This window comes from Vulpes vulpes, chromosome 10, assembly GCF_048418805.1.
Source record: "Vulpes vulpes isolate BD-2025 chromosome 10, VulVul3, whole genome shotgun sequence".
In the NCBI taxonomy this organism is placed as follows: domain Eukaryota; kingdom Metazoa; phylum Chordata; class Mammalia; order Carnivora; family Canidae; genus Vulpes; species Vulpes vulpes.
In genome coordinates this window covers 62079150-62103776 of record NC_132789.1, presented here as the reverse complement: position 1 = coordinate 62103776, position 24627 = coordinate 62079150, and the positions used below count along the sequence as shown (strand labels likewise).

At 42.8% G+C, this 24627-nt stretch overlaps 2 protein-coding genes across 9 annotated transcripts in view; one reads left to right on the top strand and one right to left on the bottom strand.

Annotated features, from left to right (window-relative positions):
• Positions 1 to 10682, bottom strand: part of METTL25 (methyltransferase like 25) — a 158634-nt gene extending 147952 nt beyond the window's left edge. For 7 of the 8 annotated variants that reach the window (XR_011994895.1, XR_011994893.1, XR_011994890.1 and 4 more), the window contains exon 1: positions 8970 to 10682. Coding sequence is in view for 1 of the 8 variants with exons in the window: in XM_072724505.1 (XP_072580606.1) it covers positions 8970 to 9486 (517 nt within the window). In the remaining 7 variants the exon portion in view is untranslated. Of the gene's footprint in view, positions 1 to 1102; positions 1202 to 1564; positions 1688 to 8969 lie in introns of those variants that run through there. The other variant, XR_011994896.1, reaches the window with a different exon arrangement.
• Positions 10683 to 10726: 44 nt separating this feature from the next.
• CCDC59 (coiled-coil domain containing 59) lies at positions 10727 to 17360 on the top strand. Its single transcript, XM_072722480.1, has 4 exons — positions 10727 to 10820; positions 11379 to 11691; positions 14848 to 14947; positions 17199 to 17360. The coding sequence occupies exons 1-4, from the start codon at positions 10727 to 10729 to the stop codon at positions 17358 to 17360; spliced, it is 669 nt and encodes a 222-aa protein (XP_072578581.1).
• Positions 17361 to 24627: the final 7267 nt, after the last annotated feature.

The following is a 24627-nucleotide window of genomic DNA, read 5'->3' as shown; positions in this document are numbered from 1 at the left end:
AGGGGAGTAGAATATAGAGATTACTAGTATTCATTACATGCCCACTCACATGGTAGGTTTAACACTTATCTCATTTACTTTTACACAGCCCTTACAGGGCAGGAATTATGATTCCCATTTCTCAAATGAGAAAATTAAGGCTCAAAACCTGCAGCAACTTGCACAAGATAATACAGCAGTAAAGTATCAGAGCCAGGATTCAAAACTAACTGTAATGACTACAAAACCCATAATTTTCCTAATGTGCTGCCTCCTATTTGCTTACATCAACAGCTGAGGATCCAGGTGGAGAGGAGAGAATGGATAAGGCCAGACTTTATTTTGTAGGAAATGCAGACCTATTGATGGCTTTTGAGCAGAGGAATGACAGGACCAGGAAGATAACTGAATGGCGAAGTAACTGAAATACAGAGTCTGAAGGCAAGAAAAACAGCTCAAAGTTATTGCTAAAATTCTGCTGCAAGATTTAAAAAGGAGGGAACTGAACTATTTGCTATGGGAATGGGAATGAGCAGATGCAAGAAAAACTGAGGAAGAAGAGTTGGCAGATTATGAGCCTGAGTAACAGGAAGAAGAGTAACCACTGAGGTGATGAGGTCAAAAAACAAAAACAAATGCAGACTGGCGGTTATGAAGCCATGCAGGCAAGCAGGGTGGTTTTGTAAACCGGGAAAAGAATCCAAATCATGGTAAGCCATAAAGATAGGTCACCGTAACTGCAAGCTTCCGGTGAAAAGTTAATGATTTGACAAAATTTAAATAAACAACATAAAATGAATATCTAAACACACAGATGGCACTCAAATTTATTCTGACTGGCTAAAGATAAGCATAATTTAAGTAGAATGAGGGGGGAAAATGCCAGAGATGAGAGGGATCTTCATGAACTTTGTTTTATTGAGCATCTTAATAATGGAAAGATAGAGGAGTGGGGAATCAAAACTTGAGGAGAATACATTAAAAACCAGAACATAAATTCAAGTTCTAAATGGTCTCACCTAAAAGGAACAATCTGAAAGGACTTTCCATACATCAAATAAAGTATGATAACAAATTATTCTGGGCTCCCAGATTTGCTGCTTTGTTACTCTCCCTTACTTACAATTACAGTAGCAACCCAGGAACAGAGCTGACATTTGCCACTATCTTATGGTGTCATATCATTTCCACACTTGAAGTCTCCTAAAAAGATCCAGAAAAACTGAAAAAGGGAAAATAGAGTTCAGGAAAATACACAAGGAAAGTGAATGAATAAAAGTTGAATACAACAGAGTAAAACAGACGACGCTAATTATTTCTCTGTTGTTTTCATTTTATATTTCAAACACATTTTCTGGTTTCATGTGTTTTGAATTAAACGTTAGCATAATGTCAATACACCACAATCACCACCATCACCACCACCAATAGAAATTACTTAGGATGGCCAAGAAGAAATGCAATCTATTAAGATGCAATAAAAATAATTTAAGAGAAAGCTCAACAAAACAATAATCTATCACAGACATACATTTTCTGCATTGTTCAATTAAAATGATAGTAAATTAATTACACAGATGCTCACCAAAAGGAATCAATTCTAAACATTTACTCAGCAGCCAATCCTGGTAAGGATCATCTGAGTGACATTAATAAGAAACAGGAGAAGTAGCATATGGCCTCAAGAAGCTGGAAGAAGAGAGTCAAGAGAGGCCCTGGAGGCTCACGCAGGGTCTTAGAGCAGCCCTGGGCTTTGGCAGTCACCAAGGACAGCTTTGCAGGTATAGAAACTGGATTTTCTGAGAGCTGAGGAGGTTTTCCACAACAGGTTCTAAACAAAGTTATAAGAAATTGAAATACAAATTTATTAATATGCATTGAGAAATATACTTATAATAATAACCCATACTATTCATTTGCTAGGACAGTCTCCTGATTTTAAAATTACAATTAAAGACAGATATTCTTTTTTCTTTTTTTTTAAAGACAGACATTCTTAAAGAAAATTTTAATCAAACTGGATAACTGGTTGTCTCTGTAGTCTAGATCTATTTCTACTTCATTAAACATTTTGGCTACCCTAACTCGGAATATCATTTCCCGCTTGTTTTTTTGGAAGAATTTTCTAGACTTTATGAAAACGAATAAATTTCTGAAGACCAAGAGATGATTCATTTGAGAATGTTACAGATTTATATACATAATTATTACTTCCTAAGGACACAGCCTTGTTCCCTGGAAGGGGTATAACAAAATCTTACCTCTGAGATGAGATACAGGAGACCTTTTGTCCTATATCAGCAAAGCATTTAGAAACTATTTCTGGTAGTGTTTTCCTGTAGATGGTTAATCTCACGTATGTAATGACTTTCAGGAATTTTAACCTGAAGTGATGCCTATCTCGATTTTATCTTCAAATTCTCACGGTATCTTATTGTAATTTGCAATGTACTAAAAGAAGTACACCCTTTTCACATAGGGAAAAAAATAATTACTGGTTTCTGCCTCCACAAATTAAAATAATTGGACCAAATCACATATACATAAAAATAATAAACACAGTATAGACAGAAACCACACCAGAAATACTAGCTGTCTAGTTCAGTAGCACATTTTAAGGGGTACCTTCAGCGACACTCATTATGCTTCACTTCATTTGTTCTCTAAGAATCATTTACTTTACTCCTCCGTACGCCAGAAAATGTACAAGGTTCTGAGAATACAATGAAAAAAGCAAATATTGTACTTTGGTTTGTATATGGTTAATGATGTAGTTGCAACTACAGACAAGCCATTGGACAATGACAACAGTATGACATTTGTTAATTTGGTAGAGAACACAGGTTGTTACAGAGGGCATACACATTTCCAGAAGTTCCTGACAATTTATTTCTTTCAAAGAAAGACTAATTACCTCATCATCACTACAGGATCACTACAGGTATCATCACCACGACCATCATCAACATTTACTAGCCACAGTGTATTACACCCAGTGCTACCCTTAGTGAGATAGTACATCATCTTTAATCTTGACTACAACTCTGCGAAATAGGTAAAATTTTACTTCTAGAAAAGAAAAAAAAAATCAGTTGTGACAGACAGATGTCCGCTCATAACTGTCCTGGCACGGACATGCAGGTCACAGTCTTCCTATGGAATATAAAAGTGTCACAGTACACCAATATCAGACAAGGTCCGTGACCACAACTACTTCATAACCATGTCTGAGTACAGACAAAAACAAGGCCATTGTGCAAACACAAAAGTTTCCACGCACGTGTCAAGAACTAAGGCCTCGTGCCAACGGGTAACTAGCCACCCATGTGAGTGAGACATCACGAAGGCAAATCCACCAGCTTCAAACAAGCCTTTAGCAATTGCAGCCCAGCCAACATCTTGACTGTGGTCGCATGAGACCCCAAACCAGACCCACTCAGTTAATCTGCTCCTGGAATTCCTGGCCCATAGGAACTGTGTGAGATTGCTAGGCAGCAACAGATAATATAAAACATTGATATACTCGTGTCAATATGCATGTACTTTTCCAGTTAAGAGAATTATGAGATAAGTCATATAATTAAATATTCATTAATGCTATCTTTTCCTTTAATTCTTGGAGATTATTGAGTACATTTTCATCTAGTTCTTTGAATATATTTATAACAGCCGCTGAAATCCAACACCTGAGCCCAATAGGATTGGCTCCTATTAACTCATTCTCCCCACTGCAGGTCACACAATTCTTTAATTCTGTGAACATAGTTACTTAAATCCAACATCAGGGCTCACTTGGAATCAGTTTCCTAAGTATGACTCACACTTTCCTGTTTTTTTGTTTTGTTTTGTTTTGTTTTTTGCACATCTAGTAGTTTTCAGTTAAAAAAGCAGAATTGCGGATAATTTGTTGTAGAGGATTCCATTTTGTTTACACCTAAGGGTTTTGTTGTAGTTGAAATTAATTAGTCTGGACTCAACTGTGACATCTGTCCCCCATCAGGGTGAAGCACTGATGTCTCTGCTCAATTACTAATTTACTAGCCTGCCCCTGAGGGCATCCGTGAACCTGTGCAGTTCAGCAGTCCCTGAAATTTGGGTACATTTTATAGTCAGATTGCAGGGCTCACCCACTCTGTGGTTATCTTTGTTTCCAGGATTCCCCAGCCTAAATTTCCATTTGCTATACTAGCCCTGAATTCTTTCCCTAAATACATGAATTCAGTCAGGCTCTTGATGTTTGCCACCCAAGCTGTGTGCACCCTGGGGAACATGCTCTGTCAAAGGTGCAGTAAATTTGTAAATCTCCCCAGAAATTCTCTCTCAGAGGTTCACTATCCCCTGGTTTTGCCAGCAATTTTGCTGGACTCTGCATGTGACCATGCATGTGACCTCTAAACTTAGAAGTCATCCAGGGTAGAGATTTATTTATTTTACTTCATTTCATTCATTTATTTTTAGAGCTTCTATTTTAGATCTCAGCCCTTTCTGTGGCTGTTCTGCTTCCAAAATATACCCCTTAAATGTCCATCGGCTTTATCTCTGACCTTTGTCATTACCACCTGGATCTAGTAAGGATGCAGCTCTCCGCCACCAGATCTAGGGGGGCTTAGAGCACAAAAGAAAGCAAGAAAGCTCTTAACTCCCAGTTCTTATCCAATCAAAAGAAACCTTCTATAGTAAACTCTTCTCACCTACCTTTGGTCATCTTCCAGAACCTTCCAGTAGTTTTTTTTTTTTTTTTTTTTTTTTTTTTGATAATCTAACCACTGTTTATCATTGTTATCTGCTGGAGAAACTTTCTGACCTCTTCAGGTGGCCATTACCTGAAGTTGTTTTATTGGCCTCATGTCCTGCCTTCCTGCTTCCACCCTCCCTTTCTGAAAGTCCCTTTCCACACAGAAGCCAGAGTCATCCCTTTAAAACATAAATCACGTATCACATCTGCCATAAAATCCTTGAAGAGCATTCCATTTCACTTGGAGTAAAGGCCAAGCCATCATATGGCCTGCAAAGTTCTATGTAAAGTTGCCCCAAACCACCTCTCAAACCTTAGCTCTTACCAGTCTCACCTAGACCATTCTCCTGTGCTTCCAACAACACATTGCACACTCCAGCTTGGATATCTGGTCTTCACTTGGCCTAAAACACTCTTCCCTCACTTAGCTGCACAACTGGCTCCCCTCACTTTCTCCAAGTTTCTGTTCTAATTTTGTCTTGCGAGAGAAGACTTCCCTGCTTACCCAATCTAAAAGAGCATTTCTCTCTACTACACTGTCCATCATCTTCACATCCCCTTCCTTGCTTTGCTTTTCCTCACTGTATTTACTGTCACTTGATCTCACTTATTTACATAGATATGTGTATATAAATATGTATGTACATGTACATATGTATCATATAGACATATAGTCACTATGGATCTACTCTCACTTAAACATAAGCTCTATGTGGCCGGAATTTTGTTGCATCCAGTATCATAACTGTAAGGCCTAGAACAGAGCCTGGTAGGTAGAAGGTAGTCAATAAACATGAGCCAAATAGACGAATTGGTTAAAGTGCTGCTATCCGTTAGGCATTATTGTGTCAACTCATGTTACTTTCCTTGTACCCCATCAATAAGGCATCATAATTATCCCTATTACAGATAAAGAATCAAAGCACAGAGAGTTGAAGTCCAAGTTAACAAAACTAACCAGAAGTTGAGCCAGGATCTGAACCCCGCAGTCCTGTGTGCAAAGCCCACTGCAGTACTCTGCTCTGGCTATCATAACCAAGTATCAGACTGAGTGGCTTAAACCACAGAAGTTTCTTTTTTCACAGTTCTGGAAGTTGGAGGATGGAGGTTCCTGATGAAACTTCTATCCTTGGCTTGCAGATGGCTGCCTTCTCAGTGTGTTCTCATATAGTTTCTCCCTGTGTGCGCCCTCCCGAGGTCTCTTCCTTTTCCTGATGGATTAGGGTGCCACCTCTACTGATGTCATTTAATCCTAATTGCCTCCTTAAAGGCCTTACCTCCAAATACAGTCGCAGTGGGGGGTTAGGATTCTGGCACTCGAATTTTTTTTTTTTTGGCACTCGAATTTTTGGGGGGAGTCCAATGCAATCCATAACACCTGTCATTTATACCCATAAAATATAATTATTTTCCACATCTTTCCTTTTTATTTTAGAGAATTTTTTTTTTTCTTTCCTAGTTCTTTTTAGATGGATGGAGAAGAAATTTGCGGGAGGCTGACCAGGCCATAACATTACCTGGCGAATGAAATCTACTAAAATAGCTACAGGAAGATCTTCAGAAACAACTTGGTCTCATAAAACACCAAATGATTAGGTCAAACATCTGCTAGTGTACTTTCACACACTGCTCATTAACTCACTGCAGCTCTGGGAATTGTTTCTTTGTGTCTCCTCATACATAATCAGCAGAAAATACTTATTGTGAGTCCCTGGTGGAAATCCATTCGAGTCTCCTCAATCCTCCCCAAAGATTACCAAGCATGCTTCCACCCCAGGCCCTTTGTACTTTTCGCTCTGCCTGTGATGCTTCCCTTCCGGAGAGCTTTGGGACTCATTTTTCTCCTTATCCAGGTTTCTTTTCTAGAGTTACTTACATAATTTCTTGCTGGAACAGCCTATGTAAAGCTGCAAGCGGGATCCCTGGGTGGCGCAGCGGTTTGGCGCCTGCCTTTGGCCCAGGGCGCGATCCTGGAGACCCGGGATCGAATCCCACATCGGGCTCCCGGTGCATGGAGCCTGCTTCTCCCTCTGCCTGTGTCTCTGCCTCTCTCTCTCTCTCTGTGACTATAATACATAAATAATAAATAAAAATTAAAAAAAAATTTAAAAAAAAATAAATAAAGCTGCAAGCATACTTTCCTCCTGCACTTCCCGTATCTATTCCTCCCTTTCTACACTTGATCTTTCTCTGCAGTATCAAAAAAACTCTCTTCCTTCTAGAATGCAGGCAAGGTGAAGGCAGGGGTTACTGTTTGATTTGCTGCTGTTTCCCTAGCTCCCAGAAAAGTGCCACCGCACAGCAGACACTTAGTTAATGTTTGCTGAATGAACAAAATTTCCCCACGGTTACAGAGCTAATAAGTGATAAAAATGGAATTTGAACCACATCTGAACAAGTCTAAAAATTTTACCGCTAAATTATACTGTACACAGCAACCATGTGATGTAAGCTTTAGTGAGGTGGGAATAGTCAAAGGACAAAAACTGCTCTTCTTTGACACTAACAGATCTCATAGAGAGATAGAGAAAATGTTGATCTTTAATCTTCTCGTGAACAAGAATTAACATTCCTTACAAGCACGACTTATGAAAATTCATTCGTTTTAATACCAAAGACAGCTGAGCATTTGTGCGGCTGAATAGTTTGTATGAAAGTCTGCAGAGCCAGAAACTTTTCAAAAGCGAACAACAGCGCAGTCAGGATTCCACTGTTAAATAAATGAAAAAAAAAAAAGTCGGTTGTAAGGTTTTCCCAAAAGGCAGTAGCAGCCTCTCCCCCAGCGCCGGAGCCAGTAGGCAGGCGGGGCCGCGCGCTCACCGCTCGCCGAGCCCTGCTGCTGAGGCCGCGTCGGGGCCCCGTGCGGAGGGTTCGGCGGCGGCGAACACGACGGTCCTCACGTTTTTAAAGGGGAAACGATTACAAACAAAAACAAAAAACCGAGGAATGCATGCGGGCCGTGTAGACCGCGGCTCCGCGCGAACGGCGTCCGGCCTCGTAGCCGGCTCCCCACGGCCTCCTGGCGGACTCGTCGCGGCGGCCCCGGGGCGCCTCTCGGTGGCCGGGCCCGCAAGCGGCAGGCTCCGAGCCGCGGGGCCACGACGGGAGCGCGGGCGGCCACCCGGCGCGGCGCACGGTCGGCGCGGCAGCGGCCTGACTTCCACCGCGGGGGACCCCGCAGGGCAGCCCCGGGCTTCAGGTTTCCCTCCCCTCGCTCTGCTCTTCGGGGGAGCCACCGCGACTCGGTCAGGCGGTCACTCCACGAACGCAGCGGGGCACGCGAGGGCTGCCCGGCGTCCCGCCGAGCCGTCAGTGCCGGGCCCCGCCCGCAGCGCCCCGGGGAGCCCCCGGCCCGCGTCCTGCGGCCCGGGCCAGAGGCCAGCACGTGCCCCCTGCCCGCTCCCTCAGAACGAACTCACCTCCGGAGCCCTGAGCTGCTCGAGGCCACAGCCCCGGGGCGCGGACGCCAGGCCCCGCGGCGACCCCCGCGCCGTTCCCCGCAGCCGCACGACGCGGCCCCCGCAGTCCTCCGCGCCCAGCCCGCCTCGGCCGGCCGCCGGCGCGCCGCTCTCCAACGCCTGCTGGACGACCTCCTCGGAGTAAGTGACATGAAGCCCCTCCGCGGCCTAAGGGGCCGCACCCCAAACCCCGCTGCGCTCCCGACGGCTGGCGGCGCCCCCAGCCCGCCCCGCCCCGCCCGCGTGCCCCCGGCCTCGGCGGCGCCCGGACCCCGCGGCTCCTGACCCCCCGGGAAGGACGCAGCCTACCCCACGATCACGCCTAACGGTTCCTGGTTTTTTTCCCTCGGCCGTTATCCTTATTTATTTACTTATTTTTTAAAATTTTTTATTTATCCAAGATAGACGTTATTGTCATTTAGAAATCCATCCTGCTGTGCTTTCCGCGCGCACCCGTCTCCCGCGCTTTCCGCGCGGAACCCAAAAGCGCTGCTTCGCGCGTGTTTTCCTCCGGTTAGGGAATCCCTGTTGGTCGGCTCGGATCTCCGCGCGACTTCCGGTTCTCTTTCCGGAACCTGGGGACCCACGGACAGGAGAGAGAACCCGGAAGAAGGTCCCGCGCCCACTCCGCCGTGCCCCCAACCCCACTACCGCCGCACTTCCGCCGCGTCCGGCCGCCTCCGCCCGCCTCGCCGCACACCTGTTTCCGCTCTTCTTCCGCTAGGGAGACGCTTCTGTGGGCCGCACCGAGTCACCGAGTCTCCGCTCCCTGCCCGCCCCGCCCACCTGCCGCTTACCTGAGGGACTCTCGGCTTCCGACAGGAGGCGCGCCTCTGAGACCCGGGCCTCGGCCTCCGCCTCCGCCGCTGACTTCCTCAGGACTCCCAGCACGGCCTCAGGGGGTAAATCGATCAGCTGCTCCCACACGGACTCCGTGTAAAAGTCCACCGTGTGTGCGTTGGAAATGGACAAGGCTTCCCGCAGGAACTGCAGCAGCTCCTGCAACTTGGCACGCAGCGCGAACAAGTCTTGGGTCACCGGGAGCGAGAAAGAAGCCGCCATTACGCTCACCCTCCCGGGCTGTAGGTGGCGCAAACGTGGCCGCACGGCGAGGCCTCGGTCGCAAGTGACACAGACCAGATCAGCGGAACGTCGATCTGGACGCGGGGTGGGGGGGGTTGATTGCTTTCGTCTCGTGACGTATTTCAACAGCGTCCGTCGTGTTCCGGCGACGCGGGTGGTGCGCCATGGCGCCGGTGAGGCCGGCCGCGGGCTGGCCGCCGGGCGGTTTTCGGACGCGTAGCGCAAGAGCATCTTCGGCCGGGTTCAGGAGTAAGGATGCGAAGCAGAGGACGTGGCGGTCGAACCATCCGCAGGCGTTTCAGGGGAGCGTTCGCGAGGGTAGGTCCCCAGGCCCGCGGTCCGCTCGCTCCCCGCCGCAGCCGAGGATTCAGGAACGAGAGCCGGCCTCGGTTGGCGTAGAGGAAGCCATGGCGAACCCCCTAGAGCTGTGGGCGAACGGGAGGATGAGCCCGGGCTGCTAACTCTGGGTCTTCAAGCGTCGTCCCCGACTTGCCCCCTTCCTCGATCAGAATTGTCTTCCTCTGCGGCTTCCGTGTGCGGCCGCACGCACAGCGCCTGCGGGTCCCTGCGTGCACGTGTTAGGGTGGAGGGTCGGAAGGCGGGGCTGGGCACCCGGGGGATCGAGTCTCGCGTCGGGCTCCCTGCCTGGAGCCTGCTTCCCCCTCTGCCCGTGTCTCTGCTTCTCTGTGTGTGTGTGTGTGTGTCTCATGAATAAATAAATAAAATATTTTTTAAAAAAGGAACCAGGGGCACCTCGGTCAGTTAAGCATCCGACTCTTGATTTCAGCCCAGGTCGGGATTTCAGGGGCTGTGAGATCAAAGGTCACGTCGGGCTCTGTGTTCGGCAGCGTCCACGCGGGACTCCCTCTCCGTCTGCCCCCGCCTCTGCTCACACATGCCTGTAGGCGCACACACTCAAAGAGTTTTCTTTAAAAAACAAAGGAATCAAATTAACTAGTTACGCTGCTACTTTTTTAAAAAAATCCAGCAGCATATATACTTATTTTTTTTAAAAAAGTATAAAAGCAAAATCTCAAGTATATAAAATGTGCATACATGTTCATTCAAGGCTTTCTGTACCAAAGGCCAGCGCTCTTTCAAGTAAGCCGCTCTATATTTTGGGAACAAAGTTGCAAAACTGCCCTCCGAGAGCCCTCTGGGATTGTCCTCTTTAGAAAAAGCCGGTTCCTTCCAACCGTCAGGAACAGCGAGGAGCTCGGATTTATCTATAAAGAGGAGAAGCAGCTTACACATAAGATTTTACCCTTCTTGTGAACACTTTTAAGAATGCTTATATGCGGGATCCCCGGGTGATTCAGCGGTTTAGCGCCACCTTCAGGGCGTGATCCTGGAGTCTTGGGATCGAGTCCCGCATCGGGCTCCCTGCTTTGAGCCTGCTTCTCCCTCTGCCTGTGTCTCTGCCTCTCTCTCTCATGAATAGATAAAATCTTTTTAAAAAAGCAAGAGAGGCATGGCTGGAAACGCACTGCCCCCGTTCTTTGCTGATTACAAATATCCCAGAGCTTTCCAGCCTTTTCTCACTGACCTTCCTTTATTTCGCTTTTGTTTGTGCTTTTATTTGTCTTGCTGTCAACAAGTTTCCTCAAATTCCACTTAAAATGTGTAAGTCTTAAGTTTAAGTTCAGCTTTCTCATCGCTGCTAGAAATCGCACACTGTCTTCTCACATTTGTACGGAATTACTTTAGAAAGTCAGTCGTACCGCCGGTGTTTCTCTAAGGTCAAATAACGGATGTGGGTTTTCTTCTTAAGTGTTGAAGATCTAGAATGAGTGTTTGAGATAAAGAATTTGGATTCTGGGTATGGTAAGTCGGAGTCGTGCGGCACGAGTCCTTTTCTGTTCTTTGGGATTCCCGCCGAGCATGCATGACTGATGTTAACCAAGTCTTTTTGCAAAGGAACAACGTACTGTTCACCACCACCACCACCCCCACCCCACCCCCGCGCGAAACCCGTTTTCTTAGAATGACCTCTTAGGCAAATCCGTGTAATTCTAGTTTCTGAATGTGATAATGTGAGAAGTTTTCCATTTTAAATTAACAGCTACATTTTTCATACAACTCCCTTTCTGAGAAAGTAATTTATGGCTCATACTCTTTAACAGGGCAAGGCTTTGCATTCCGAAGAAAACGGAAGATTCAGCAAAATTATAAGAAATTGCAATGGAGGGAAAAGAAGGGTCAAACCCCTCAGGAATCCCAGTTCACAGATCGATACCCAGATCATCTGAAACACCTTTATTTAGCTGAAGAGGAAAGACTCCGGAAGCAAGTTAGAAAAGTTGAACAGCCTCTGTCAGAAGAACAAACTGATCAACCTTTGCCACAGGAGCCATGTGACATCAACAAAGCCTCCTCAGAAGAACATTGTAGTTTTGAGCAGCCTCAGTCTGCAGTACAAGGTAGCATAAGAGTAAAGTATGTATTAACTTCCTTTCAAGTCCTTTGTTTTTTAAAAATAATTAAAGATTGATTAATTTTAGAGAAAGTGAGAGCAAAAGGGAGGAGAAGAGAATCTCAGGCAGACTCCCAGCTGAGTGCAGAGCCTAACATAGGGCTCAGTCTCAGGACCATGAGATCGATCATTACCTGAGCCGAAACCAAGAGTCAGAAGCTTAGCCGACTGAGCCATGTAGGCACCCCCTCAAATCCTTAATTTTAGATGTAAGTAGTATTTTATCAAAGAGATTATAGGACAGTTTAAGGAATTGCAATCTTTCTTATTTTAAGGCATCATAGAAGTCAGAGTGGATTATGTGAAAATATTTTCAGGAAAGCTTTCCTTTTTAGCTGAAATGCATTAAGCTAGTTTATAGGTTAATGGGCGAAGTAATGAAATTAGAATTAAAAGATCTAGGTTTTGGATTTTAGTGTTTTGAGTATATTTAGCTTTTGGGGACCATGGTTGGCTCCTGTTACTAATCTATGTTTAAAATAAACAACTGTCTCTTGAGAGCTATGAAAGTGTAGTGGTTAATACCAGACTCTGGAGCTGGACTTAACATATTGGTGCCTGATGCCCTCTGAAATGGAAATAATGAAAGTACATAATCCAGAGCTGTCATGTTGTTACAACTCTCGAATGGATTATTCACATGGTCTCTATGGTGTCTCTGACCCATTTCATGATGTTGTGAAGAGTGAGTTCATTTCCATAAAAGGTGTATAGTACCTGGGAAGTGCTACGTGGATGTTAACTGTTACTACTATTCTTGATTCTTTTTCCAGAGGACATAGACTTGGTGACCATTAAAAAACAAATGGCATAGGTGTATAGCACTTTGGTTTTTTAAGAGCTACCTTACAAAGCTTTCTCTACACACATCTCAGGTTAAAAATGTATGTTGAAACCTAAACCAGCAGAGAATCCAGGTGTTACTTGAGACTGTAACTTTTTAGTTCACTAAAATACTGTTCTTTAAAGTTGTTAACTATTTGTGGTAAAAGTAATAGGAAATAATACCCTAGGAGAAAGTGTGGTGGAGATAGAGACAAAGACACTAAAAATTCAAATTTTTTTGGTCGGCTTGTGCATCATATTATTTAATAATGGATGTAAAGCTCTGACAAATCTAGAAATGTAGATTTCAGTCATTCCTGGCAATAATTGAGGTGAGGAGGGTTAAACCATAAGATGTGATATGTAAGTGACCATCATATTCTTTTTTTTTTTAATTTTCTTAAAGGATTTATTTATTCATTCATTCATTCATTCATGAGAGACACAGAGAGAGAGTGACAGAAAGGCAGAGACACAGGCAGAAGGAGAAGCAGGCTCCATGCAGGGAGCCCGACGTGGGACTCAATCCCAGGTCTCCAGGATCAGGCCCTGGGCTGAAGGCAGCGCTAAACCACTGAGCCACCCAGGCTGCCCCATGACCATCATATTCTTAAAGTTTACTTATTTTGGGGTCAAAGCAGGAAAAAGTTAATAAGACTGTCGTAATTGGAGAAAGGGGAATACAGAGAGTGAAGTCAGCAGAGGAAAGTTGTGCAAAGTAGAGGCTGGTCATCTATCAAATACTTAGTCCACACAAAACACGACTAAGACCAAGTCTTTGGATTTATGGCCTAAGTAATCATTGGTGTCTTTGGAAAGATTTTAATGTATAAGCCTTTCTGAGTTTTTTGAGTGTACATCCATTTGGTGTCTGAATCCATGGTCATGGATATGACTGAAGAATGGAGACCGAGAAGAGAAACACTTGGGGAAAGGCCTGGAGCAAGGAAGGAAAAAATGATCAGGAGAGAAAAATGTTACTAGAACTAAGGGAGTATATTTGCAAAGGTAGTGAATGGTCAGTTAAGTGAGACTGAATAGTGCCCATTGATTCAATCATCGTATTTGGCGAGAAGGTCATCACTGTCTTGGCATGGACTGTTTTATTGGAGAGAGCAAACGTGAGATGGCAAAGAGTTAAGAAGTGAATGTGAATAAAGAGTGTGAGGTGATGACTGTAGCCTACGCACTATGCTTTCAAGGTACTTGACTGTGAAAGGACGAGGAAAAGATTAGTCCGTGGTTAGAAGAGTACAGAGAGTCTGGTGATGAGTAATTTAAGCACTTGTTTAAGAAAGGAGCTGCTGGGGGATCCCTGGGTGGCGCAGTGGTTTGGCGCCTGCCTTTGGCCCAGGGCGCGATCCTGGAGACCCGGGATTGAATCCCACGTCGGGCTCCCGGTGCATGAAGCCTGCTTCTCCCTCTGTCTCTCTCTCTCTCTCTCTCTCTCTCTCTGTGACTATCATAAATAAATTAAAATTAAAAAAAAAAAAAGAAAGAAAGAAAGAAAGGAGCTGCTGGGCAGCCCGGGTGGCTCAGCGGTTTGAGACTGGGATCGAGTCCCACATCAGGCTCCCTGCATGGAGCCTGCTTCTCCTTCTGCCTGTGTCTCTGCCTCTCTCTCTCTGTGTCTCTCATGAGTAAATAAATAAAATCTTAAAAAAAAAAAAAAAAAAAGGAGCTGCCGAAATACGTTTTATTGTGGTTCTCAGTTGACGTAATGAAAAGTTGAAGCTGATAAAGGAAGATTAATTGCTGAATCAGATAGTTTAAGGAAATGGATGGAATCTGAGCCTGGAGTACTTGAATTAGGTTAGAGAGGGACACCAGAGAGGTGAGTACTTCAACAGGATGGAACAGTCCTAACCGCGGGCTGCCTTCAAGGTGTGGTCATTCGTGACTGAATAGATAAAGTAGAGACGGTCAGGGCACTTTGGGATTAAAGTTCGTGTCACCCATAACTTTTACAATGTCCTTAAATTTACTGCCTTTCAGTGTATCATTTGTGTCATTCTTCTGCTAGTTTCCTGTTAACATTTCAGGATCTTTCAGAGCTTTCTGTATTGTCCTTGGTTCAAATATTTCTTCAAGAGTCCCCATTTTCCACTTTGATGTGTTATATGGACATTTTACTAATAAGGTTGATGGCCTCTTTCTGCCAGCCTCTCTCCCCTGCTTTATCAATTTGCATCAGTGAGATTTTACTGTGGAAGTATTATATTTGATGTGAGTGCATCATAACTTTGGTTACGTCACTTTTAATTGTTTGACTTACATATCTTTATCTTAAAAAGTTCCTTTACCGTTTCAAAGAAAAATAAAAAGAAAACGTCAAATCAAAAAGCACGGGAAGCATATGAGCAAGTACAAGCTGAGCGTGCTGCTAAGAGACAGGTAAGACCTTTCAAAATACATAGATTCTTTTTTTAATTTATTCTAAATGAAGATTATGTAAAGCTGTGCTTCTTAGTATGTGCATATGATATGTTCTTTACAAGTACTTGCTGAATAAATGAGTAGTTTGAGCAGAGCTAGAGAATTCCAACAAATTCCTTGATCATTTATATTACCCTTGAGAAGAGATACTAGCAGATCAAGAATAGGATTTTAAAGACATTGCTTATAGGTTATGAGCATCTGGAACAGCGTTTTTCAAGAGTATGTATGGTCTGAGGACTTGCACTTTTTAAAAGTGCCTCAAGAAATTTTTATGTATAATAAAATTTGAGACCTACTGATCTGGGAAAAGAATAGATGATTATCATAATTTTACATCGAAGCAAGTAAAAACCAGGAGGCATTAAAATAAATACTTTCTCAAAAGAGTTGATATGCCTATTAAAAAGCTTCCTAGATTATTTTTTTTTCTTTAAAGATTTTATTTATTTATTCATGATAGACACACACAGAGAGAGAGAGAGGCAGAGACACAGGCAGAGGGAGAAGCAGGCTCCATGCAGGGAGCCCGATGTGGGACTCGATCCTGGGACTCCAGGATCAGGCCCTGGGCCGAAGGCAGGCGCTAAACTACTGAGCCACCCAGGGATCCCCAGCTTCCTAGATTAACTTAGCAGAAAATTACCACTTTTTATTATCATTCAGAAATCCAAAATATAAGTCCTATTCAAGTGAGTATAATAAAAGTATCTACAGCCTCGATAAAATTTAACTTGTGGTTTTTATTTTTTGTATTGAAGCTATATTTATTGCCTTAAAAGAGGATAACACATCAATCAAAAACTACTTTAAAGATGGCACTGACATAATTTATTTTATGTCTTAGCTTTAGAATTTGTATAATTAAAAAATCTGGAAGTTTAACAACTAAATTCTCATGATTATTCTGAGACTGGTGGATTAGCATAAGCAGAAACATCTCTCTATGGAAATACTGGATATTTGTTTCATAGGTTTTGTTACATTATACTCTTTTCTAGGCACCCTTGTAAATAATATGCCAGATAAGGCAAGCGCCATCATACAGTAAAACAGATATAGTATGCTTTAAATTTTTCTTTATAATTGACAGTTTCTTAGGACTTACAGATATCAAATGTCAGTATAAAAGCTAATACCCAATCCACAAGAAATCACATAAGCACCCATAGTAAATGGTAAGACCATTTAAATTTTTTTTTACTTTGTTTAGAGAAACTCCATTGAGGTAAACTAGACTATATATACCTAAATTCGCAAATAGTTCCAGCTCTTTTGTACTTATTAAAATAAATGAAGTATTATACCATTGGAGAACGTAAGTTCGAGTGCTAATACAGACTGAATTCATAAGATCTAGATACAAGACTTGGCTCTGCCAGGTATTTGGGTTTTGGGACAAGTCACTTTCAGTATCATTGAGCATCAGCTCCTCATCTGTAAGATGATGATAATAGCCTAGCATGAAAGTTTTATAAGAATGGAATATGCTCTGATGTGAAAGCCCTTTGATGATTATGTTACCATGCAAAACACGCTGTGTCATTTGGGAGCTGTATATGTTACCAGGGAGATTGAGAAACCGTATATGTATTGCATTATTTATGAACTTTCATTTAACTTTTATATTTAATTTAGTAGGAATGTTCTGCATTACAAGTAGTACTTTTCAGGTTTATGTATAAATTTGAATTATTTTTCTTATGCTTAAATGAATTTGAGTCTTTATCTTAGCAAATCAAATGAACATGATAATTCTTAATCAAAGTCATAATGCCTAGCAGTGTTTGGCCAGTGTATAGTCAGTAAATGTTTGCCGAATTAAAGCAGTTAGACGGCAAATTAAAAAGAATACCAGTTATTCTGGAAGTGAAGGTTTTTGTATTATATGGAGTAGGTAATCTCTAAAGTCTCTTCTAGTTCTAGCAGATGTAATTAAACGATGAAATCTTAAATATGCTTCCTTTCCTCTGCTCTAATTTTAGTTTTATCCAAGGAATTAAAAATTTAATAACTTTACATTATTCTATGTTATAGGATGCATTATAGTATAAAGACAAAGAGGGTACACTACTTCAGTGACAACTCCTCCCATTTTGCAAAATATAAGACAATCCTAAAGCATTTGTGTGATAATTATTTCAACACAATTATTGAAACATATCTGCTGTCTGTTACTAATGGAAATTACATATGTTAATAATTTTAGGAATTCGAGAAGAGAAAACGAGAGAGAGAAGAAGCTCAAAGGCTCTATAAAAAAAAGAAAATGGAAGTATTCAAAATATTGAGCAAAAAGACTAAAAAGGGCCAACCAAACCTGAATTTACAAATGGAGTATCTTCTTAAAAAAATACAAGAGGATAATTAAATCAGACATGTTCTTAAGGGTTAAAATATCTGCTCTCTATTGAGTTCTTTTGTATAGGTACTGTACCTCCTAACAGTTAACTAAATTTGTTAACATAAAATGGATTGTAAAGCTATACTAAGTATAAAATGTTCAAATATTTTTATTCTTGTGAAAAAAAATTTTCTACGTGTGCCCTACATAGTATAATTTGTTTCTTATTGATTTGCCTTTGAAGGACAGTGGTCCAAAGAGCTTTCTATTTGAACATATTTAAGCATGTAATATTTTTATATCATGTGAAATTCAGATGAAATAAAATGTTTTGAAAATAAGGGAGTACAACTTTCAATGAATCATTTCAGTGAAACGTTTAAATTTATTAATCCCTAAGAGCAGGCTACATGGGTGCTGAAGCCATCTTCTACCATTAGCATATTACCATATGGTCTTTATATTTTCTTTTTTTTTTTTTTTTAAGGTTTTATTTATCCATTCATGAGAGACACAGGCAGAGGGAGAAGCAGGCGCCTCACAGGTAGCCTGATGTGGGACTCGATCCCAGGACCAGGATCACACCCTGAGCCAAAGGCAGAGGCTCAACTGCTGAGCCACCCAGACGTCCCATCACATGGTCTTTATAGAGTTTGGTGTAAGAATTCCATCTGGTATATTTATAAACTTTTTCTTAAATGGAAGCAGATAGCTTATTGGTGTCAAATCTTGAGTAATGATGGAAACTGAGCAGTGTCACAGCAATAATTAAGCTTTTCAGATTCTGTGAGACCCTATTAAGGAAGGATGCTGTGACTGGACAACAGTGTTGTCTCCATTGGTACTTTCTGTGAGCTGAGGAAAAAGACTGGTGTACTGCTTCTCTGACCCCCTTACAATCACTGCAAAATGAGGAGGGTTTGTGTATCATCCCTAGAAACAAAAGGACCCTATGATAGTATTTGCAAAAAATTGTGTAATAAGATTTTATAAATGGAAACATGCAGCCTGGTACTGCATTAAGGTTTTAGGGAGCACTGGTGCTCTACTGATCACTTGGCATTTAAAAGTGCATTTAGGAAGGGGGTCCCTGGGTGGCTTAGCGGTTGAGCACCTGCCTTCAGCCCAGGACATGACCCTGGAGTCCGGGAATCGAGTCCCGCGTCGGGCTCTCTGCATGGAGGCTGCTTCTCCTCTGTCTATGTCTCTTCCTCTCTCTGTGTCTCTCATGAATAAATAAATAAAATCTTAAAAAAAAAAAAATGCATTAGGAGATGCTGAGGAAACCACTTACTAAAGAAGAGGAATTCTTTATTATGTAGAAAAACAGTGCTTAGAAATTTGCAATACATTATATTGCCTTTAAAACAAGCCAACCCCAAGAGCCTAAATATGGCTATATCAGTAGAGAATACATTGTGCAACTAAAATTTTTCAACTGCTGTCAGATGATTTCACGTGTGTGTTACCTCTAGACGCTATCAAGATAAGACAGGGGAGACATCTAGTACTTTTGAGAGATGAGCAAAAAATAGAATTCATTTTCAAAATGCTGTTGAGTAGCTGCTATGAGCAGTGCAAGGTCCACGTTAAGGAATTAGTCTTTTTTTTTTTTTTTTTAAAGATTTTATTTATTCATTCATGAGAGACACAGAGAGAGGCAGAGACTCAGGCAGAGGGAGAAGCAGGCATCATACAGAGAGCCTGACCTGGGACTCGATCTAGGGTCCCCAGGATCACACCCTGGGCTGCAGGCGTCGACAAACCGCTGCGCCACCGGGGCTGCCCAAGGAATTAGTCTTAAAGAAAGAATTCCTTCCTCCAACTTAATGGTAAATACCAAATAATTAACATCATAGGACAAAAGTAATCTGTGATGATTAGGTACAAAAAAAGAGGTTCAGACTTCACCAGGGAATCCCCCACAGAACTTCTTACAAGGCACATTCAAGGGTCATACTTCCAAGGTTTGGATCGTATCTGTGGGCTCACTAACATGTTTTCACAACTCATGATTCTGTTGTGGATGGCCCTCAGAACATTTTCCGGAGCATTGGACAAATGCTGAGAGATTTCATGTGGTTGAAATTAGAGATAATTTCATGGATGAGACTGTTTGTGGGAAAAGGTTTTAAGGGTGAGAGGTGAAGACAGCATGAGGAAAAGACGAAGGAAAGAAAGCCTGTGGTATATGTAAAAGTTTATTTAAAAGTCTTAAAAATAGGGCAGCCCAGGTGGCTCAGCGGTTTAGCGCCGCCTTCGGACCAGGGCCTGATCCTGGAGACCCAGGATCAAGTCCCACGTCAGGCTCCCTGCATGGAGCCTGCTTCTTCCTCTGCCTGTGTCTCTGCCTCTCTCTCTCTCTCTCTCTCTCTCTCTCTTTCTCTCTGTGTCTATCATGAATAAATAAATAAAATCTTTAAAAAAAAAAGTCTTAAAAATAGTTCTGTGTATTTTATTACGAATGGGAGCTAACTCTTCCTATCCATTGCTGATGTTTTCTTCCCTGCATCCTCAGCCTAGAACTCAGGGTCTCCTTGCTCTTCTTAATTTTTCTGCCCAGCAAAGTAGTGACTTAGCTAAATGGTAATTTGGGGAGAACACCTGGCCTGCCTGCACAGTGCATATAATCTTGATTACTATTCTTACACCAAAATTGTAAAGAACAGGCAGTATGGATGAAGGGTAGGAGGGAGAGGACATGGAGGCAGAGCAGAGGAGAGGCCTGTGTTTGGGGGAATGTGACATCTAAAACCAATTTGTGCTGCCTGGGTCCGTACATCAAGAAATAAAACAAGAAGTGCAGGGATCCCTGGGTGGCGCAGCAGTTTGGCGCCTGCCTTTGGCCCAGGGCGCGATCCTGGAGAACCGGGATCGAATCCCACATCAGGCTCCCGGTGCATGGAGCCTGCTTCTCCCTCCGCCTGTGTCTCTGCCTCTCTCTCTCTCTCTGTGACTATCATAAATAAATTAAAAAAAAAAAAAAAAAAAAAAAAAAAACAAGAAGTGCAGCAGCTATGGGTGGCCGGAGCTTGTAGTTTTAACCCTCAAACTAATACAGACGTAGGGGATTTTGATCTTGGCAGTTTGCAGAGGCTTATACTGGACCGTTAATCTGATTTTTTTTTTTTTTAAGATTTTATTTATTCATGAGAGAGAGAGAGAGGCAGAGGGAGAAGCAGGCTCCATGCAGGGAGCCTGACATGGGACTGGATCCTGCGTCTCCAGGATCACGCCCTGGGCCAAAGTCAGCGCCAAACCACTGAGCCACTCTGGCTGCCCCGTTAATCTGATTTTTAAAAATATGCAGTAGGCTTTTAATTGCTGCCACTTGGGCGAGATACTTTAAGCCTTATGGCACATGGGATTTTGAGCTGAAGTTCAGGGTAGCTTCATCTATAGAAAATTGGGTATTTCTACAGAGGCAGAGTGGACTATTGAGCCTCAAGTAGAAGTTGTACTGGCCTCAACAAAGAAGCAGGGTGGGGAGTGGGAATGGTAGACACCCAACCTTCAGCAAAGGCTCAGAATGTGGGAGCGGGCTCATCCAGAAACTGGCCTCATGCATGGCCTCAGCTAATGCCAGCCAAGATGAGGCTCAGTGAGTCACCCTGGCGGTGCTGGTATTAAAGGAATTGGCAAGTGCAGGTAGCAGGTGCAGGCAGGCCACTCCAGCTTGACCTTGAACTATATTTAAACTATGTGTGAGCCTCAGGAACCTCCTCAGAGGCTGCAGCAACACTAGAAAGCAACCTCATTTAGGATTGAATGATAGAGGGGATCCCTGGGTGGCTCAGCGGTTTAGCGCCTGCCTTTGGCCCAGGGCGTGATCCTGGAGACCCAGGATCGAGTCCCACGTCGGGCTCCCAGTGCATGGAGCCTGCTTCTCCCTCTGCCTGTGTCTCTGCCTCTCTCTCTCTCTCTGTGTGACTATCATAAATAATAAATAAAAATTAAAAAAAATAAAAAATAAGGGAAACTAGAACAAGAAAATCACAATTTAAAAAAAAAAGATTGAATGATAGAAAAAATATGCTAAACTGACTATATCAGTGTTTTCTGCTCTTCAAGGCAGAGGACTTCTATGCAATACAGTTTCCTACATCCCCATGACTTATTTTATAACTGGATATCTGTATCTTTTTACTCCATCCTCTCCCACCTGACGCTTGATTTGATATAGTTTATAGGTGGATTTTATTTTATTTTATATTTTTAAAGATTGTATTTATTTATTCATGAGACATAAGAGAGAGAGGCAGAGACACAGGCAGAGGGAGAAGCAGGCTCCATGCAGGGAGCCCGACGCAGGACTCGATCCCAGGACCCCGAGATCACACCCTGAGCCAAAGGCAGGCGCTCAACCACTGAGCCACCCAGGTATCCCAAGATGGATTTTATCTTAAAAATGACAAAGGCATCCACTCTTATTTTGTCTACTGAAAATACAGCCATTAAAGCAGCTCCATTACATACATTAGATCTTCCCAGGTAACGGAAGCAATAGCTCTGACCGAGGCAGAGGAAGATAAAACGATGGTAGGTATGATTTTACAGTTGTGATTTAGAAATGCTGTGAAACCTGAAGGATTTATAACTTCAGATACGTTGACTAACGGTAAGAAAAATATCGATGACTTAGCGGAAGCTATTCAACACTCACAAGGCAACGGTGGTTAAGGAGGTAGAAGTGCATACAGACCAAAAGCCGGTGGCAATGCCCTCGCAATGCGACATGCTAAATGAGCATCTCTTAACCGTCTGAGCTGTAGGAGATGCCTCTATGTTGAGGTCTCCCCCCCCCCCCCCAAACTTCCAGACAGATCATTTTCTCAGTTTAAGCAGGCTGCCGTCATCTCCCAGCAGCTAGATCCACCTGAGAGACAGAATTGGCCATCAGGGAGATGGAAGCCAGAAGTCTGAAATCAGGGTGTTGAAGGGCCATGCTCTCTGGGAAGGGTCTGGTCCAGGTCTCTCTTCTAGCTCTACTGGTTCCTTGGCTTATGGCAGCATAACTCCAATCTTCACATGCTGTTCTCTCTGCATGCCTGTCTCTGTGTCCAAAGTTCCCTTTTTTATAAGGATGCTGATTATGTTCTAGTAGGATGCCTCCCAGTTATCTCATTTTACCTTGATCAGCTCTATAAAGACCCTCTTTCAAGGCCACATTCTGAGGTCCTGGGGATAAGAATCCAATGTATCTTTTATGGGGGACACGATTCAACCCATAACACATATCACCATAAAAATGCTATACAACATTTCTGGAACACCAACTCTATTCTTTCTATGGGTTCACATGTCACCGCACAAATGACCAACCCACATCGGTGGATTTCCACTCACATGATTCCTTAAACTGAGGCTAAGTCAAAAAAGTCTCTAGAAGCAGACAGTTTCAAAAATAGTCTGAACCGAAGGTAATGACGGATGTGAAGCAAGCCCATGCCTGACAAAATAAGACATAGGACAATGATTTTTTTTTTAAATCTTTCACTTTTTGTACTTCTTGTTCTGGTATTCTTTAGTGATTTAACCCAAATAACCCGAACAGATCGTTTTCTGTCAGCATAGCTGAATTTAACCATATTCAGTTCTTGGTATATTCGAAATACATGGTTACAGTTAGCCTGTGCATTTCCAATAGCTTTAAATTACAAAAATGGCTGAGTCTGTGGGAATGTCTCTTTTTACACGCAGAAAGTCTCCAAGCTACCAGGGAATCATCCTTGTAATTCTCAGTTATTATGCACAGGCACCGGTGATTGCTGTGGTCCCCGATGGCCAGAACCACATGAGGTTTGTGATACCTTTCCTGTGGTCCTCTGTAGAGGCCAGTTTACCTGGTCAAAATCCACACAGGTCATGGGGTCTGAGTGGGGACTGACTTTCCAGTGTGTGTCACTTTCAGTAATGTTCGAGAGATGAAAAATAATGTAAAAATGACGGAAATAACACGAAGTGTCATCAGTGCAAGTTTCTTAAGGGTTGTTGTTGTTTTTTTTTTTTTTTTTTTTAGTATCTTCTTCCTCATATTGCATTTGTGCAAGCTGGAGCTTATTAGATGTTGCCTGTTAACTGAATATGCTGAGTAATTTAGCCTATTTTATTGTCAACCTTCTAAAGTGTACAAGGTCCATTTGAGATGGCAAAGCAGTGTTCCATTGGTCAAAAAAGGTCATCATTGGTTGGTTCAACTTCTACTTGTGGTTGTGATGAGGGAGCAGGGCTAGCTGAGGACAAAGGACAGCTGATAAGCCACAGACAACCCCCACCCAGGGGGGGATATGTGTGACTTCTTCAGGAAGCTTCCAACTGTCTTAATGTTAACGCCTTGCTAGAGGAAAAAGCAATCTTTAACTTGACCATGGCAAGACCTCCAGTATCTTGTAGGTCCTCCTTAGCATAGAAAAATCCTTTTGCAATTTCCCTTTTGCTTACCTCCCCCAACCCCTAGATATGTAATTAGCCACCCCTCACAGGCCTGGGGCAGCAGCTCTTCCTGGGGTCCTGTCCCCGTGCTTTAATAAAACCACCATTTTGCACCAAAGACATCTTGAGAATTCTTTCTTGGTCGTCGGCTCCAGACCTCACCTGTATTCCAAAACTTCATCAGTTGTGTTTAATATTAATGCAGCGCAGTCATACAGGGTTCAGAATGTTGTTCTCTCAATAGGTCACTTCCGTCACAACCTCTGATGCACAGACACACTCAAATGATGAGTCTGTGCAGAGTGAGCCAAATTCCTTATGTTTGAACCTTCTCCCCTGGAACGGAAGAATAACCACAAGAAGAGACTGATGAACTTTGGTGTCTTAGGCACACAACATACAAAGCAGAGAGAGCCAAACACCATAATCCTAAACTGGTGAAATCACATACAAAGCAGAGGTGCTTAGATGGTATAATCCTAAAATGGGCGTCATACAAACACTCCAAGTAACCTAGTGCTTACTTAACCCAGATATAGCCATCGATGGACATCACTGAGAGATCTTGTTTTTCTAAGATGCAACAGAGATAGTTCAGAGATAGTTCACTGTCTTGTGGTTATAAAAGACCTAGTCCATTTCTCCTTCCCCAGATTTTTTTATGAGAGCCCCCTGTACTTGGTCAGCTATTATTTATATATAAATATATATGTGTATATATTTATATATAATTTATATATAGTATATTTTATAATATGCTACATATACTACATGGAAAATCTAAAACAGAAATAGAGAAACTGGTAGAAGGAACTGGCTTGGGTTAATAAGTGTTTGTTCAATTTACATCTGAGTAGACCTC

Excerpts from the sequence above, each read along its gene's own strand:
- CCDC59 (XM_072722480.1), top strand. The coding sequence starts at position 10,727 with ATGGCTGGAAACGCACTGCCCCCGTTCTTTGCTGATTACAAATATCCC. Across the intron at positions 10,821-11,378 it reads CCTTCCTTTATTTCGCTTTT|GGCAAGGCTTTGCATTCCGA; the intron begins GTTTGTGCTTTT and ends ACTCTTTAACAG. Across the intron at positions 11,692-14,847 it reads CAAGGTAGCATAAGAGTAAA|TTCCTTTACCGTTTCAAAGA; the intron begins GTATGTATTAAC and ends TATCTTAAAAAG.